This window comes from Pan paniscus, chromosome X (assembly GCF_029289425.2).
Source record: "Pan paniscus chromosome X, NHGRI_mPanPan1-v2.0_pri, whole genome shotgun sequence".
NCBI classification, from domain to species: Eukaryota; Metazoa; Chordata; class Mammalia; order Primates; family Hominidae; genus Pan; species Pan paniscus.
Genome location: NC_073272.2, coordinates 39,731,313 through 39,747,241, shown reverse-complemented (window position 1 = coordinate 39,747,241; position 15,929 = coordinate 39,731,313). Strand labels below are relative to the sequence as shown.

The 15,929-nt window shown below is 37.2% G+C and overlaps 1 protein-coding gene across 10 annotated transcripts in view; it reads right to left on the bottom strand.

Annotated features, from left to right (window-relative positions):
• The window catches only part of SYTL5 (synaptotagmin like 5), a 222,773-nt gene that overhangs the window by 29,319 nt on the left and 177,525 nt on the right, over window positions 1-15,929 (bottom strand). For all 10 annotated transcript variants that reach the window (XM_034949638.3, XM_034949637.3, XM_034949636.3 and 7 more), the window contains 3 exons: window positions 9,561-9,702; window positions 4,722-4,851; window positions 2,912-3,012 (listed from right to left, as the gene is read on the bottom strand). In XM_034949638.3, coding sequence (XP_034805529.1) covers window positions 2,912-3,012; window positions 4,722-4,851; window positions 9,561-9,702 — 373 coding nt within the window. The remainder of the gene's footprint in view (window positions 1-2,911; window positions 3,013-4,721; window positions 4,852-9,560; window positions 9,703-15,929) is intronic.

Here is a 15,929-nt window from a genome sequence, read left to right as displayed (position 1 = left end):
TATGACTTACATACCATAAAATTTACCTATTGTATGCATGTAATTCAGTGATTTTTAGCAAATTTATAGTTGAGCAAACTTCAATATAATCCAGTTTTAGTACATTTTCAACCCAATAAGCTACCACATGCCTGTTTGCAGTCAGTCCCTACTTCTTCACTCCCTGGCAACCATTAATCTGCTTTAATTTCCCTATCAATTTTCCTTTCATTGACATTTCATATAAATGTAATTATATGATATGTAGTTTTGCCTGGTTTCTTTCATTTAGCATAATATTTTCAAGGTTCATGCATGTTGTAGTATGTGTCAGTACTTCATTTCTTTTTATTTCTGAATAATATATCATTGTATTCCATCTATTCACCAGATATTATTATTTTCTCTTTTTGGCTATTATAACCATTTGCGTGTAAGTCTTTATGTGGACATATGTTTTCATTTCTCTTGGGTAGATACCTAGGATCAAAATTGCTATGTCATATAGTAAATTTATGTTTAACTTTTAAAGAAATTGCCAAACTCTTTTACGGAATGGCTGTAGGTAGCATTTTTCATTACCACTAGCAATGTAGGGGGGTTCCAATTTCTCTGCATCCTCATCAACACTTATTATTATGTCTTTTTAATCACACCCATTCAAGGGGGTGTGAAGTGGTATCTCATTGTGATTTTAATTTTCATTTCTCTGATAACTAATGTTGCAGAACATATTTTAATGCAGCTATTAGGCATTTGTAAATCTTCTTGATTAAATGTCTATCCAAATCTTTTTCCCATTATCTAATATGATTATTTGTCTTTTTAATATTGAATGTAAGGGTTGTAAGAAATATATTCTAGATACAAGTCCTTTAACAAATATATAATTTGAAAATACTTTTCCAGTCTGTGGCTTGACTTTTCACATCTGTAGTGGTGTCTTTTGAAGTGTAAACATTTTTCATTTTGATGAAATTTAATTTACCAGTTTTTTTTTCTTGAATACATGCATCATGCTTTCAGTGCCATATCTAAGAATTCTTTGCCTAACTGAAAGTCATGGAGATTTTCTCCTAGGTTTTCTTTTAGAATTTTATGGTTTCTGTTCTTACATTTAGGTTTATAATCCATTTTGCATTGCTTAATTTCTGCATGGTATATGTTAAGAGTCAAAGTTCTTTTATGTTTTGTGGTATTTGGATATCCTGTTGTCCCAGTATGATTTGTTGAAAAGGTTATTCTTTCCCCACTGAAGTACCAAAAATCAATTGGCCATAAAGTTCTTTTTTTTTTTTCTGGAATCTCAATTCTATTCCACTGATTGCCAATGCTTATGCCAATACTGTGTTGTACTGATAGCTATAACTGTAGAGTAAGTTTTTAAATCTAGTAGTATAAGTCTTCCAACTTTGCTCTTTAAAATTGATTTTGTTATTCTGGGTCCCATATATTTTCATATAAATGGTAGAATAATAATTTATATTTCTACAAAATTATCCTGCTTGTATTTTGACTGGGCTTGCATTGTCTACAAATTTATTTGGAGAGAATTTCCATCTTAAAAATATTGAATCTTCTAATCCATTAACACAGAATATGTTTCTGCTTATTTATGTCTCCTTTAATTCAGAAATATTTTTGTTAATTTCAATGCACATGTATTACACTTTTAAAAATGAATTTATTCCTTACTTTTGAAAAATATTTTTCATGCTATTATGAATGGAATTATATTCTTAATTTCATTTTCCAATTGATCATTGCTAGTATATATAAATACAGTTGATTTTTGTATATTGATCTTATCTCCTGCAACCTTGCTGAGCTTGTTTATCAGTTCTAGTCATATTTTTGTAGATCCTTTAGTATCTTCTATATACAGAATCATGTCATTTTCTTCTTTAGTATATTGATATAAATTATGCTGACAAATATTCTTATATAGACTCATTCTTCCACCCATACTTAGCATAAAACTTACTTATTGCTATTTTTATTCACTGCTAGATTTTAATTGATATTATATTTAAAGTTTTGCATGTATATTCGTAAACTAGTTTGACTTGTAGTTTTATTTTTCAAACTATTTTAAAAATCAAGTCTGAGTGTCAAGATTATACTGGCTGCATACAATGAATGAAAAGATTTTAATGGTTTTCTAAGATCACGAATAGTTTAATAGTTTAATAATGTTGGAATTAGTAATTCTTTAAAGGTTGAACATGAGTAAACTTTGAAATAATTTAATCTCACTGCCCATCTCTCTTTTGGAGGTAGATTTTAAAGTATTTTCCCAGTTTTTTGTACTATAGAAAATATGATTTCATTTTAGAACTCTAAGTTTCCTAGTGTGCTTTGGAAAAACTATCAATACCATTTCTATTTCTTCCAAGGAGTCCGTATTTTATTATAGCAATTACAGAAATCTGAATATCAGAATATTAGACTGGGAAATAACCTTTACAACAATCTAATTTAACTTTCTCATTCTAGAAATGAGTTCACTGAAACATTAATTTTCACATAATTTTGTCTCAGTTTAGAAGTGAATTTATTGGTGGTAATTTGAGATATAGCAATGTTGATATAAATATGTAATCAGATATGTCTAATAATATTTGGCTAAGGAAAATGTTAGGATCTCTCATTTCCCAGGTTTAGATTAAGTGATAAGACTTTAGCCAGAAATTGAAATCTCCAACATGTGTTTTCTTAGACATAACCTTCACTCATTAACATGATTACCCATTATATTTTCTAAGTTATTCTTTCAGTTTTTATGTGTTGACTGTGAAGACTAACAGGAAGAGATGATTGTATATCCTCTCTTTACTCTCAACTCATCATCACCTAAAAGTGTAACCACTTGGAGCAAGATTATGCCCTTATTTCCTCCTCTTCATTATATTTTCTTCCACATCCAACTTACCTTGTCTAAAGCCCCAGGGACAGACTTGCTTCTTATGCTTACAGTATCCTCTGAGTCTTCTGTAAATGACTCACTCAAATCTAACTCAGATCGACTCTGATCTGGAAGGTGGAAAGGAAAAAGAAAGACGTAAGTCAGCCTGTTTTGTGAGAAAATTTCATTTTTTATTCCAAGTGTTTCACCTTTATTTCAATTCTTTTTAGGCACAGATCATAAATAGTGCCATGAAAGCAACAGTCGGAGTCAGTAACTTCATGCTGTTTATGATAACATACTTCTATTTTTAATAATATTTTGGTAATTGCCTTGGACCGAATTACACTTAGGTGTTCATGTTTCCTTCTATCACAGGAGGTTAAATGTTCTACTGTAAAATGCTATGTTTTAAGCTGTTTAAGGCAACTGCTTTGCTCCTAGACTTTAAAAAACTCTCTTAGAATGGGCCCTTAAATTTAGAAAAAAAAACATTAACAATTCTTGCTTGCAATATTTAGAGAATTCACTGTGTTTTCAGATTTGACATAAAATGCAAGGCAACCTATTCTAAACTGCCACTTTGAAGTGATATAGCAAGTTCTTTTCACACAAAAATGAGAGGCTATAGATGCAATGAGAGGAAGTTCTATTTCTTAATGGACCAGAACAGTCTTTCATCAGAAGAACATCTTGTTTTCACTTTTTGAAAATATAAGTTACAGAGCAATGCACCTCTTAGTAATGCTTTGGACAGCTTACCAAGTCAGGACAGCTTATTTCCACAAAATAGTTCTATACCAAAGCACTACTGAGATCAATATAGTTACTTATAAATGAGAAAGATTGGAGAGAGTAATCAAGTACTTAAGTTTGAATTGATGAAAAAAATAATGCAGAAGTACTTAGCATAGGCCTGACACAGAGTACGTACTCAATTAACAGGAGCTGTTGAGTAGAAGTAGTAGTAGTAGACCCTATGATGTTGGTTTCTAAACTAGTTTAAAAATTTAATTAACAGGTGAACAGCTTTTTTACTCCTGAGCAAAATGTAGCAATAACCACACACATTTAGAAAATCCTTTGGGAGCTGGCTGGCTAGAAGAGACCCCTCAGTTCAGCAAACAGAATCCTGCCTTAGGCTTTATGCATATATAATCATTAGGTTACAGGTAGCTTTTTAATGTTGAAGACTGCATCATGATTTTTATTCCATGTATGGGACATAAGCTTCAAAATTATGACAAATTTCTCCAAAGAATTTTCTTAGTCATAGGTATTAACATTTCAAAATGAATAATAGCTGCCTCAGAGGACTGTTGTGATAATGAAGTAAAATGACATATTTGAGTGTACCATGCAAATGAAAGGGGTAATTATTAATACTTTAGTGCTGCTTGCAAATAACTTCTTATTTAAACCACAGAATGATTTTCTTTTGTCTATATGTAGGGAACTTCTGACTACTATATCAATTGAACTACCATTTCCTTGAACTCTGAGCAAGCATTCTTATCTGTTATAGCAAATGTATCCTGGAATAACTTATATTTCCTTCATTCAAATATTGATATTCTGATGTAGCACTGAAACTCAGTGATGATACCTGGCAAGAGTATGTACTAAATAAATGGAATTTTCATGAATGTAAGGTGTCCAAAGCTTTACCTGGGTCTATCTTCAAGCAGTTCTTATGGAGTGGCCTACCACCATAGGTCAAAGAAGGGAATGCTTATTTTTTAAAGGATGAAACATCCACTTAATACCACACATAGCAGTCAATTCCATTTGATTTAGTCATTTTAAACAACAAAGTAGGCACATTGTAAATACCCACCTGAGGAGAGAGAGGTTCCAGACACTGCTATGGAAGGTGTGCCAGAAGTGTTTCTGCAGTGACTCTTTGTGAGCTCCTGAGAGGTACCTTCAATAGCAGCCAAATCCATGGAATTTTCAAAACCATACTCCTTCCCACAAAGTAAAAATGAGAAAAAAATTATACTGACTGTAATTTACTATAAAATTCATCTACATAAATATACTTCAGTATAAACACCTTTATATGTATTATTATTTAGGAGGAGCTAATTGACATTTGAAGGACCCTCACCAGGAGTCCATGTAACTTCAAAATTTACCATCAATAATTGCTATCCAAAATCCATTCCAAGAGGTTTGTTAATTAGTGCAAAAGGTATCCGGACAATTTCTCATTCCCCAAATCAATGAGTGTTCTAATATATGATTAATAAGAAAGATTATACAGGTACCCTCAATCTTACATGAGGGATGTATAATAATCTGGCAAGATTCACACTCTCAGAGTAGCACTCAAGCTTAGAACTCTGTTTGGTCCTATTTTGTTCCCTCTTTCAACATACCCTCTCTTCAACCATCCCTTACCTCTTCCACCCCCATTTAACAGAATATCATGTACCTTTTCCATCTAGAAGGCTGGCTGGTCAGAATATGGGTAGTTACATCTATTTTGGAATGACTTTCATGCATGGTACTTACCAATGTTCATAAAAAGATAAAGAGAGAAAACTTCCCAAGCTCACAGGAATAGTTATTTTTTTGTGTGGTGTCTGCTTGTTAATAAATGCTTGTACATGTGGCAGAATTCAGTCTGGGACTTGCTTTTATTGTAACATATGGTAAAGAAAATTCTGTCCCAACTTCGCCCATGACCATAGACCCAACTTTGTCTGTGACCTTTGCCCTGCCATAGACCAAGGCAGGGCTTGACTGCTGCCTCATCCGAAGCTTTCTTGAGTGTTAAAACAACAACTATAACAAATTTTGGACCTTTCCAGAACTGGGCTGAGGTTAAGTGTCCATTCAAATTACATCATGGTATGATAATGATCAAATCTAAAACAGATTTTTCAATTCTCCCTTCTGTAAACAATCAAAAAGTGCCTTTTGAAATCCTAGAGGAAGAATTCCCTCCTTGTTGCCCATATCTTAGACATTCAAGGACACTCTGATGAACTCATTACAGTGAAATGTGGCTTTCACTTGCTTAACATGCTAATTGATTCAGCTTCAATTTAGACTGTTTTTAGTATCTTATTATTCTCCAACACATAATACCTGTAGCTGGAGGTATATAGCTCCTACCTTCCTCTAATTGCCATAAACAAGAAAAGTTTATCAGGAGTGTGACAGAGGTCAAACTGATAAATTAGTTTAGGTCAATTTTCAACACCTCTTCAAAAAGTTGTTCACACATGGAGTCCTCTAATGAAGCAAGACCAAGTTCCTTGGAGGCAATTATGTTAATGGCAAGTTTTCCCACAGGTGATCTGTGAGTGCCATTAGTATTGAGCACTAATAGGCCAATTAATATTGCACTGTCATTAACAAGCAATACATACCCTGGAGGTTCAGGGTGTCAAGCCTAAAATTAATAGGTTGCATCATAGTAGAGGACAGGTTAGAGACTTTCATGCTCTAAAAGTTTTCTGTGATGGTTAGTATTAGGTGTATACTTGATTGGGTTGAGGGATGCCTAGATGGCTGATAAAGTATTATTCTGGGTGCGTCTGTAAGGGTGTTGCTGGAGGAGACTGACATTGGAGTCAGTGGACTGAGAGAGGAAGACCTACTCTCAGTGTGGAGTGGGCAACATCCAATCAGCTGCCAGTGTGGCTAGAACAAAGCACACGAAAGAACAGGGAAAAGCGGCTTGTTTGCTGAGTCTGCTCACTCTTTCTCTTCCCAAGCTGCACCAGACACTTGGCTTCCCCTCCTCCTGCCTTTGGACATCAGACTCCGGGTTCTTCAGCCTTTAGACTCTGTGACTTGCACCAGCAGCCTCCCAGGGGCTCTTGGGCTTTCAGCTTCAGACTAGGGCTGCATTGTCGGCCTCCCTGGTTTTGAGGCATTCAGACTTGGATTGAGCCATCCTACTGTCTTCTCTCTTTCCGCAGCTTGCAGACAGCCTATCGTGGGATGTTGTCTTATAATCGTGTGAGCAAATTCTCCCTAATAAACTCCCTTATATATATCTTATCAGTTCTATCCCTGTGGAGATCCCTGACTAATATATTTTCTTTCATGCTAGAGCAGAAAACAACATTGAAACAAAGAGATGCTAAGAAATGGGAGAAACTGAGTTGTTACCTTGCTCATCATCTAATGCTATATACTTGCCATCTAATGCTATATACTTCCCTTTTAATGAAAGAGCAAATGTACTTCATAAACTACTGTGCTGTCTTATTTTTATTCAATAGAAAGTACTTCTCTTTGTTTCTTTTTTTTTCTCTCAGAGAAGACCAGCTTAGACCAGCTAGATTGCAAGAATGAGATCAGCATAGGCACTGCCTACGTATATGTATATATACTCTACTAAATTGCAGGGAATTTCTGTTGCAGAGATCTAGGTGCTGTTTAACAAAGAAATACACAAGTAGGGGCTGTTAGTTTTGAGGGTATTAGCACATGAAAAGGGTGATTTCCCTCCTAATAATCTCAAATTGTACTTAGAAAGATAAACCTTGTTGTGAGAATAAACTTGATTAACTTATTGGTCATTGGACTGATTGTCAGCTGCTACCCACTGGGACAACTGTACTAGATGTTAAATTTTTAAAAATACTTCTGTGTCATTTAATAAACAGCACTACTCCCAGTCCACCTCCCACTTCCCTGTGCTCCCTCTCATCTATAAGCCCAGGTTTCCCCATAATTCAGGTTTAGTGCATGACATAGAAGGGCCCCCAGCATACTGCCCCAGCCTTGTGCCAGTGTCTGTTGTGATTTCTCAACATCCCTGCCAGACTGGTCACTAAGTGGTTTGAATATCATTCCTTTTTAGATTCCAAGAGGTGAGTGTATTCGTCAACTATCCATGCACCTTTCTAGCTATTGAACAGAAATGGCTTGCTGACCTTAGCATAAATATTTATGAAGTTTTAAATATGCCTTTTATCTTCACAACTACAATTTAGACTATAGATGTTTAAATAAATCTATTACTGTTTTTCAGTCTGTCTGAATGCTTTAACGGAATTTGACTACTCGCCACCTCCACTATCTCTTTGTTTCAAAACCCAATCTCTCACATGGGGTATGACAATGGCTTACTGATTGCTTTTCTGGCTTTCACTCTTGTTCTCCTACAGCTGCTTCTCAGCACAGCCCCCAAATCCTGCTTAAAGATAAGGCAGATTGTGTTACTCTTCTGCTCTAAAACCTCCAGTTTCCCCCATCTTAATCAGAGTGAATGCTGACTGCACACAGCACTCTTCAAGGCTCTATCCAGCCCTATGACCTCTTTGGATTCATTTCCTAGTTCACTTTGCCTCATTCATTCACCACAGCTGCATTGGCCTCCTTCCTCTTCCTTGAACATACCCGGTGTGCTCCCACCTCAGGGGCTCCACACTGGCTGTTCTTCTAGAGGCATTAAAAATATTTTAGAAACTGGCTGAGCAAGGGCACTGACCAATCAAGATGGAGGCCAGCTACAAGGAAGTAGAGCAGCCTTCCCTGCATGTACCTGCTGAATATCAGTGCTGTCTCTGCGTGGTGGAACACCTTGCCCCAGAAAACTACATTGCTAATTCTTTCACTTCCTTCAAGTCTTTGCTTGACTAGAGCCTGTCATATAGTAGGTTCTCATTAAATGTTGGTTGAGTCAAATAATTGTTTGTATTGTATGAACTCACTGCTCATATAAAGATTTATCAAATATAGATGCCAGCAATGTGGATGGAGCTTCCTGCTAAATAAAAAAATCTCATAAATGCTAATTCATTCCAAATATAACTTCCAACAGAATATTTAATAAAAGAGAATATTTTTCCCCAAATACTTTTTTCATATTCTCTTTTAAAAGAGAAAACCAGTAGAAAATATAATTGATCACATATATATATATAATGCAATTTAAGCCTTCATTATGTGTTGACCCCTATGTTAACAGATGTATAGAAAAGAAAATAAAAATTTCTACTTTAAAAACTAGATAAAAGTTCTACTTTTCCAGATTTAAATCAGTTTGGAAAAATTTGTGCACTCAACCTATGAATATTTTCTCTAAGAAGTAACAGAGAGGATCAAAATCAGAGCCTTCTAAAATGTTTTATATTTATTTAAGCCATATAGCAATTTAAACCTCCATCATACAAGTGCTACCTTTGAACCTGGTCTTTCTCTTCCCTTTTTCATTTTGGGTTTCCTGCCAGGAGCTAAGATGCAGGAGGTTCAGTCCTGATGAAGCTTCTACCTTTCAGCAGCATAAAGAACATGCTCTGATACAAACAGAGTTGAAACCTAGCCATGCTGCAGTGGTGAGGTTGAATTTCAGAGACTGGGTGTCTGATACGGTTTGGCTCTATGTCCCTACCCAAATCTCATCTCAAACTGTAATCCCCACAATCTCCACGTGTCGAGGGAGGGACCTGGTGGCGGATGATTAGTGAGTCATGGGGGAGGCTTCCCCTGTGCTGTTCTCATGATGGTGAGTTCTCATGAGATTTGATGGTTTTATAAGTGTTTGACAGACTCCTTCTGCCATGATTGTAAGTTTCCTGAGGTCTCTGCAGCCATGCAGAACTGTGAGTCAATTAAATCTCTTTTGTTTATAAATTACCCAATCTCTGGCAGTTCTTTATAGCAGTGTGAGAATGAACTAATACAGTGTTCATCAGGTTTGTGTACTTACTCTACTGATGACTGAGGTCACAGTTCGTGTGCTTGGGGCTGGTGAACTCTGAGTGCCTGGGGTCACACCATTGCTCCGACTGCTCTTCGGGGTTCTAGGACCAAGTTCCTGGTCATTGAGATCTGATGAGCCAGTGCTTCCCCTAAATGAGAAAGCATATTCTGACTTTAACATGGAAGCAGAGCAGCAACCAAATACACAGGCAGAGTACAGCTGATGAGGAAACTGATAAGAACACGTGAACCACACTGAGTTCACAAGAGTCACACTGGAACTGCTTAGAAACTATCATGTCACCTTCCTCCTCAAAGGCCCTGAGGGGATCACTAGGTTTGTCCCCATTTGCCCCACAGTAATTAAACTTCACCCCATCTTTCTGATTTTGTTTCCTTCTGCTTACCAGCATTCTCTCAGCCAGTCTGGGTTCCTTACCATTTTCTCAGCTCACCATCTTGACTTCCACCTCCTGAGGCCTTTGCTTACCTTGTCTCCACTTGTTATGCCCTCTTAACCACTCTCTGTCTATACAAATCTTTCTCAGTCTTCAAGGGCAAATGAAGTCCAGCCTTCCCCATCAGGCCTTTCCTGTCAAGCATAAGCCTTGTCAACCTCTGTTCCACTCAATTCCTATTGACTTACGGTCTTTGCCAGACTACTGTATTTAGCATTTGACTGCAAAATGTCTTGTTTGGCTCCCTAATGGATCCACATATGTGAGCTTGGGTGTTTCATTAAACTATGAACTCCTTGGGAACAGAGTCCATGCCATAATTATCATGTATCTCCAGCAGCTTTGTAGTGCCTTAGTACAAAGAAGCCACTCAGTACATATTTAATCAAAGATTAGAAGTTATATTTCATTTCTCTGTGTTGTTTTAGTGTCTAATTCATGGTGCACATTTAATAAATATGGTACAAAAATAATGACATTTGGTAAATGTGCTTGAATCACTTTCATGTGTGCTAAAACTATTCAATTCAATCCAATAACAATAAATGAAAAAGCGGTTCCTGCCCTTGAGGTGTTCACAATTTTCTTATTAAATGAGCTTCATAAGTCAACATAAATTTTGACAAGTCGGAGTTTAAGAGAAGTGTTTGTTCCCATTTTATTCTTTTCCCTCAGTGGGCACAAAATATGCTAAGTGGTAAAATAGAAGCCCTTATGAGTTTTACTCTCTCAGTTACTGTCTTAATGAGTTACAAATGCACATATAATAGTACACATCTTATTGGTAAAGCATACCAGCAGTGGTTAATAGTGATGAGGACTTACGGTTGAGCCAATAAGAGGAAAGGCTAAATAGAATAAAGGAATATTTTTTAAAAGAATGTTTAAATGTGCACATATCATTACTAGAAGATAAATCAGGCAGAAGAATAGGCAATGACCATTGGATAGAACTGTCAACCACAACTCCTAAGTTTTTTCAAAGCTGTGCACCAGAGAAGTCACCAAAACCAAATTTCTTTTGGACCACATTACCAGCTACCACCACCTTCAATAATCATGAATAGCAGTGGCATTTACTTAGTATCTTCTAGGTGTTAGCCATTTTCCATCCCCCAATATCCTTGTAAAATATGTTTTAGAATATTATTTAATATTTTTAAATGAAGAAATTGAGTATTGGAGAGGTTAATTATTCCATACATGTATGCATGTACACAAACACACATGCATACACACACCGACATACCACTATGCTATCATACAGTTAGCATGTGATAAAATCAGCATAAAAACAGTATTGTCAGTCTACCCAAAGCCTGTGACCATTCTAGTTTCTCATACTGCTTACTCATCATTTCACTAAGAACAAATCATTCCAGCCAGGCAGGTTTTGCATTTATAGAATGAACTATCAAACAGAAGATAATCAAAGGAGCAAAGAGCTAGGAATTAGTTTCTTGGGACTTGATTAAGAGAATTATGAAAATTTTCTATGTTACTAAAGAGTGGTTACTAAAGGGTGGCATTTCTTTTTTACTAAACAGTCTCTGCAGAAAGGATCTCTGGCTTCGTCTTTGTAGAGATAGCAGTCTAAGTAAATTACAGTGCTATGAACTCAGCTGAGAAGATGTCTAACACTGTGCCTGTTGATTCTGACAAGAGAGTAAAATTTTGTGATTAAGTAAATTGATACACTTTGGAATTCTAATTTCTTTGGTGATTTTCCTGAACCCTTCTACCTGAAGCATGACATTTCTACATTTGACAACAGTTAGCCATATTTGTACCCTTCCAAGTATTCTGCTCATCTCAGAGGTACTACTTAGGAGAGGCATAGAGACTTTCCCATTGATGCTGTACTGTGACCATAGGTTCTCTAGAACAATGTTAACACAGAAATATGTCTCCCTACTGTTTCAGGTAAAATCTCCTTTAAAAAGAAAGGGCAGGGGTCAATCTTGCAGAAATGACCCAAGAAGTTATGAACCAAAGGGACTCATGTGGGTGTTTCTGCTTGTGTGTGTGCGGAAGGTCCTCCCAGAGCCAGGTGGTTTTGAGAAACGCCCCATCATGGATTAGCCTTGCTGAAACCAAAAGTGCTACTTATGTAGAAGCTCTGGCAGAAGTTGATTAATTGTGGTGATGACATTCAAGAAGTTATCCTGTAATAAGGAAAAAATTCTTGTGATTGTAAGTCAGCTACTGCAAATTATCATTGCCAGCAGCATTATCTCAAAAATGACATAGAATTTCACATTTGTCCCTGACATTTACTGTGAGCTTCTCAAAAAATTTTTTCCAGTTGATTAAACTCAAAAAGGTTTAGTCTAATAAGGCATATTGTCATAAATATTTGTGTGCCAACTCATTTAGAAGGTATGTAAAATATGACATAAAATACACGAATCTTTGCCACTTAAATTGGAAAAGGATAAAAGCTATGTCAAGTCAACATTAAAGTTGTGAAGTGTAAAGGTCAACTAAGAAAAAGCTATTTTTTGATCCAGCTATAATGTTACTCAGATTTAAATAAGAAGTATGATAAATCAGTGCCAACAAACCTTCAAGCTAAAATGTGGTTAAATAAAAACCGGCAAGAAAGAGATACATTTATCTCATTGTAAAAGGCCCAAATGTGGGGATATGTCACTGTCTGGGAGTTTGGATATTCTGGGTTGCTGAAAGACACATTTTCCAGATTAGGAAAAAGTTTCATTTACTTTACCTTATGAAATATACTTTAAAAGCCTTCTGTTTTGTTATCTCTAATTCCATGGGTAGGGGAAACACATCTGACAGCAATCATTTCAGTATACTCTTACAATGACCCTGTGTGGCAGATGCATCTGAATGTTTGTTCCAAGCTAGGGAATCCAGGAGTGGCCAGCCCTGAGGTTTGTTTCTTACCTATGAAAAACATCTGAGCCCCTGGCCCTTCTCATGGAACACGGGCCATACCGGGGATTGAGGCCCTGAGTTTTGGGTTAAATGAAGGTTTCCAGGTGGAGATCGCTTAGGGGGAAGGTTTTAAGTGAAAATGCTCTATAAACTGCATTGTTATTTGCAAGCGGTTATGGTTTTCCTGCCCAGCCCACCACTGCTGGACTCTGTCCCCTGTGTGTAAGATGCTAATAAAATTGTATGTCTCGTTTGCTGGCTCTGAGTCTCTTGAACCTGGCAGTTTCCCTATTGAGGTTAATAGGGGTTCAGCACAGCACCATGTTGCTCCAAAATCTTGATAACAGCTTCCCAGATACATCCATTTCTAGACAGAGGATCCAAGGATAGGGGGTAGAGATTACAATGTAATTGCCTTTCTGCTTTACATAAAGGTCTCCTAGGAGTTGTAGCCAGGAAATAATTTCCCAGGATCCAACCTTCCCAGAGTGGCTGATAGTGTTGAGCCTGTTCCCATATGGTTAAATGTGTGCTCTCCTAAGGCAGCACGAACCTGAGAGATCCTAAAACTCACTGGGACAATGAGACTAATGTGCAGTACAACACAGAGACAATGCAAAATATTCTCTCTGAGGTTTATGAGCTTTCCTAACTTCTTATAGTTATTTTGGATCTACAATGAATATGCAGGAAAGATGGCCAAGGAAGGTTGCAGTTAGAAAGTGAGATAAGCCTGCTAAATGGGAAAGAGATAACTAAAAATGAATGTAGCTCAATCTTCTAGTCTTTGGTGATCCCCAAGTGCTGTGTCTTTATTAATAGTCTTATGTGAGATGAGTGGCCCTCATCCTCAGATGCACATTAGAAACTCCTGGGGAGCTATTAAAACTCCCATGTCCAGACTATACTGAGGCTAGTCACATGGGACTCTCTGGGTGTGGCATCTAGGTGCCAGGATGTTTTAAAACTCCCCAGGTGATTCCAATATGAAGCCAAGGCTGAAAACCACTGTGCTAAGCTGTGGATAAAAGTTCATTGATCTCAGACATCTCTCCACCTCCATTGCTCCCTCTGCTTCTACCACTATTTTTTTTTTTTTTAATTCAACAGTACTGACATGAAAAGAGCTAAGCTGTTCTTGTGGTTCAGACTGTGAAACACTGAAGGACACTTTGTCTTAGTGAGTGAATGTGTTGCACTAGAAGTCAGCAAACTATGGCTTGTGGACATATTTGGGCCCACCAAATGTTTCTATATACCCGTGTGCTTAGAGTAGTTTTTACATTTTTAAATGGTTGAAAAAAATCAAAAGAAGAATAATATTTTGTGACACATGAACATTATATGAAATTCAAATTTCAGTGCCCGTAAATAAAATTTGATTGGAATTCAGGCAGCCCATTCATTCATGTACTGTCTATACTGCTTCCATGTTCTGAGAGCAAAGTTGAGTAGTTGAGACAGAGATCATATGGACCACAAAGTCAAAAATATTATCTGTACCTTTACAGAAAAGGTTTGTTGATCTCTGTGTGTATGCCAGTTTGGGGAAAAACTCTAAGTATGTTTTTCCTCTGCTCTCACAGTACTACAACAATCATCGATCATCACGGAAGTCTCTGGTGAACAAAGGTGTGGGGGTTTTCCCCACACACCAAGCAGCAGACACCAGCTGGGTGTCCTCTAATTAAATTCTGACACTATCTATTCAAAGAGAGTGTCAGATCCCACAGGGTGAGGACTCAGTCCCCAAGACTGTCCTCCCCCAGACACCAGTCACAAGTCCGGGCTTTTAGAACTTCTGACCAACTGTCTTCAATTTGGGGTTCCCATGACCCCCTCTTTGTGTTTGATTAGCTGGAGTGGCTCACAGAACTCAGGGAAACACATCGACCAGTTTATTATAAAGGCTATTACAAAAGATACAGTTAAAGAGATGCGTAGGGTGAGGTATGGGGATAGGACTGCAGAGTTTCCATGCCCTCCCTGTGCGTACCACCCTCCTGGCACCTCCACATGTGTGGCTATCCAGAAGTTCTCTGAACTCTGTCCTCTTGGATTTTTATGGAGGCTTCATTACATAGGCATGATTGACAACCGTGTAAAAATGTGATTGGACAGAAAGTGCATGATCTAAACCTAGCAAGGCTTGTCTGTTCAGACTTTTCTTGGTTTCTCTGTGTAGCATTCCTTCCTCTAGGTTATGAGGCAGGGTTTCTGGAATGAGGGTCTTTTGAACCATAATCAGGTTAGAGTCCTGCTTTGGCAGGTGAAAGAAGGACAGCAGAAGGTCAGAGAGAGAGTTTATGTTTTCTGAGGCCTAAAGTGACCCAACAGTATAACAAGGACTATGGAAGTTGGGAGGCAGGAACTGTGGATGAAAACCTATATATATATATATTAACACCACAGTGCCTATGCGCACAAACACACACACACACACACACACACACACACACACACACATAGATGAGTCTATTTAAAAACAAAACTCTTTGGAGAAGCTAATACACCCAAAAGAAGTAAATTTCAGGTATTGGGTGTTTGTGTGTTAAACTTAGGCCCAAGTGAGCCATCATAGGATCACTTCAAAGCAGAATTAGGGAAGCAGAGAGATGAGAAAGACATGGAAATTCCTCAAGCAGCTTCTGTAGCTGCAATGTCCCCTGAAGCCACTGGCCTTCTATGGCTTACTCGCACATATCTTCTTTTTCCTTTTTGGAAAGAGGACAAGAGTAGTATAAGGTAGTGGGCACTCAATGAAATTGTGCCAAATGAATCCTAATGTTAATTATAGAAATAGCTTTATAATTCGACTTAATAAAACAAAAGCTGCTTTGTTTGAGGGTTTTAAAATGTTTAGTGTTTCCTTAATGGATTTGTTCCCTTTAAGAAGACTCCCTCTAAAATGGAGGAGACAGTTACCATGAGGAAGGGACTCCAGCTGGGTATGAAGAAATAGATCTTAAGAACAGGTGGTACTCTCAACGTGATAATATTTTTGTTTTTTAGCATCC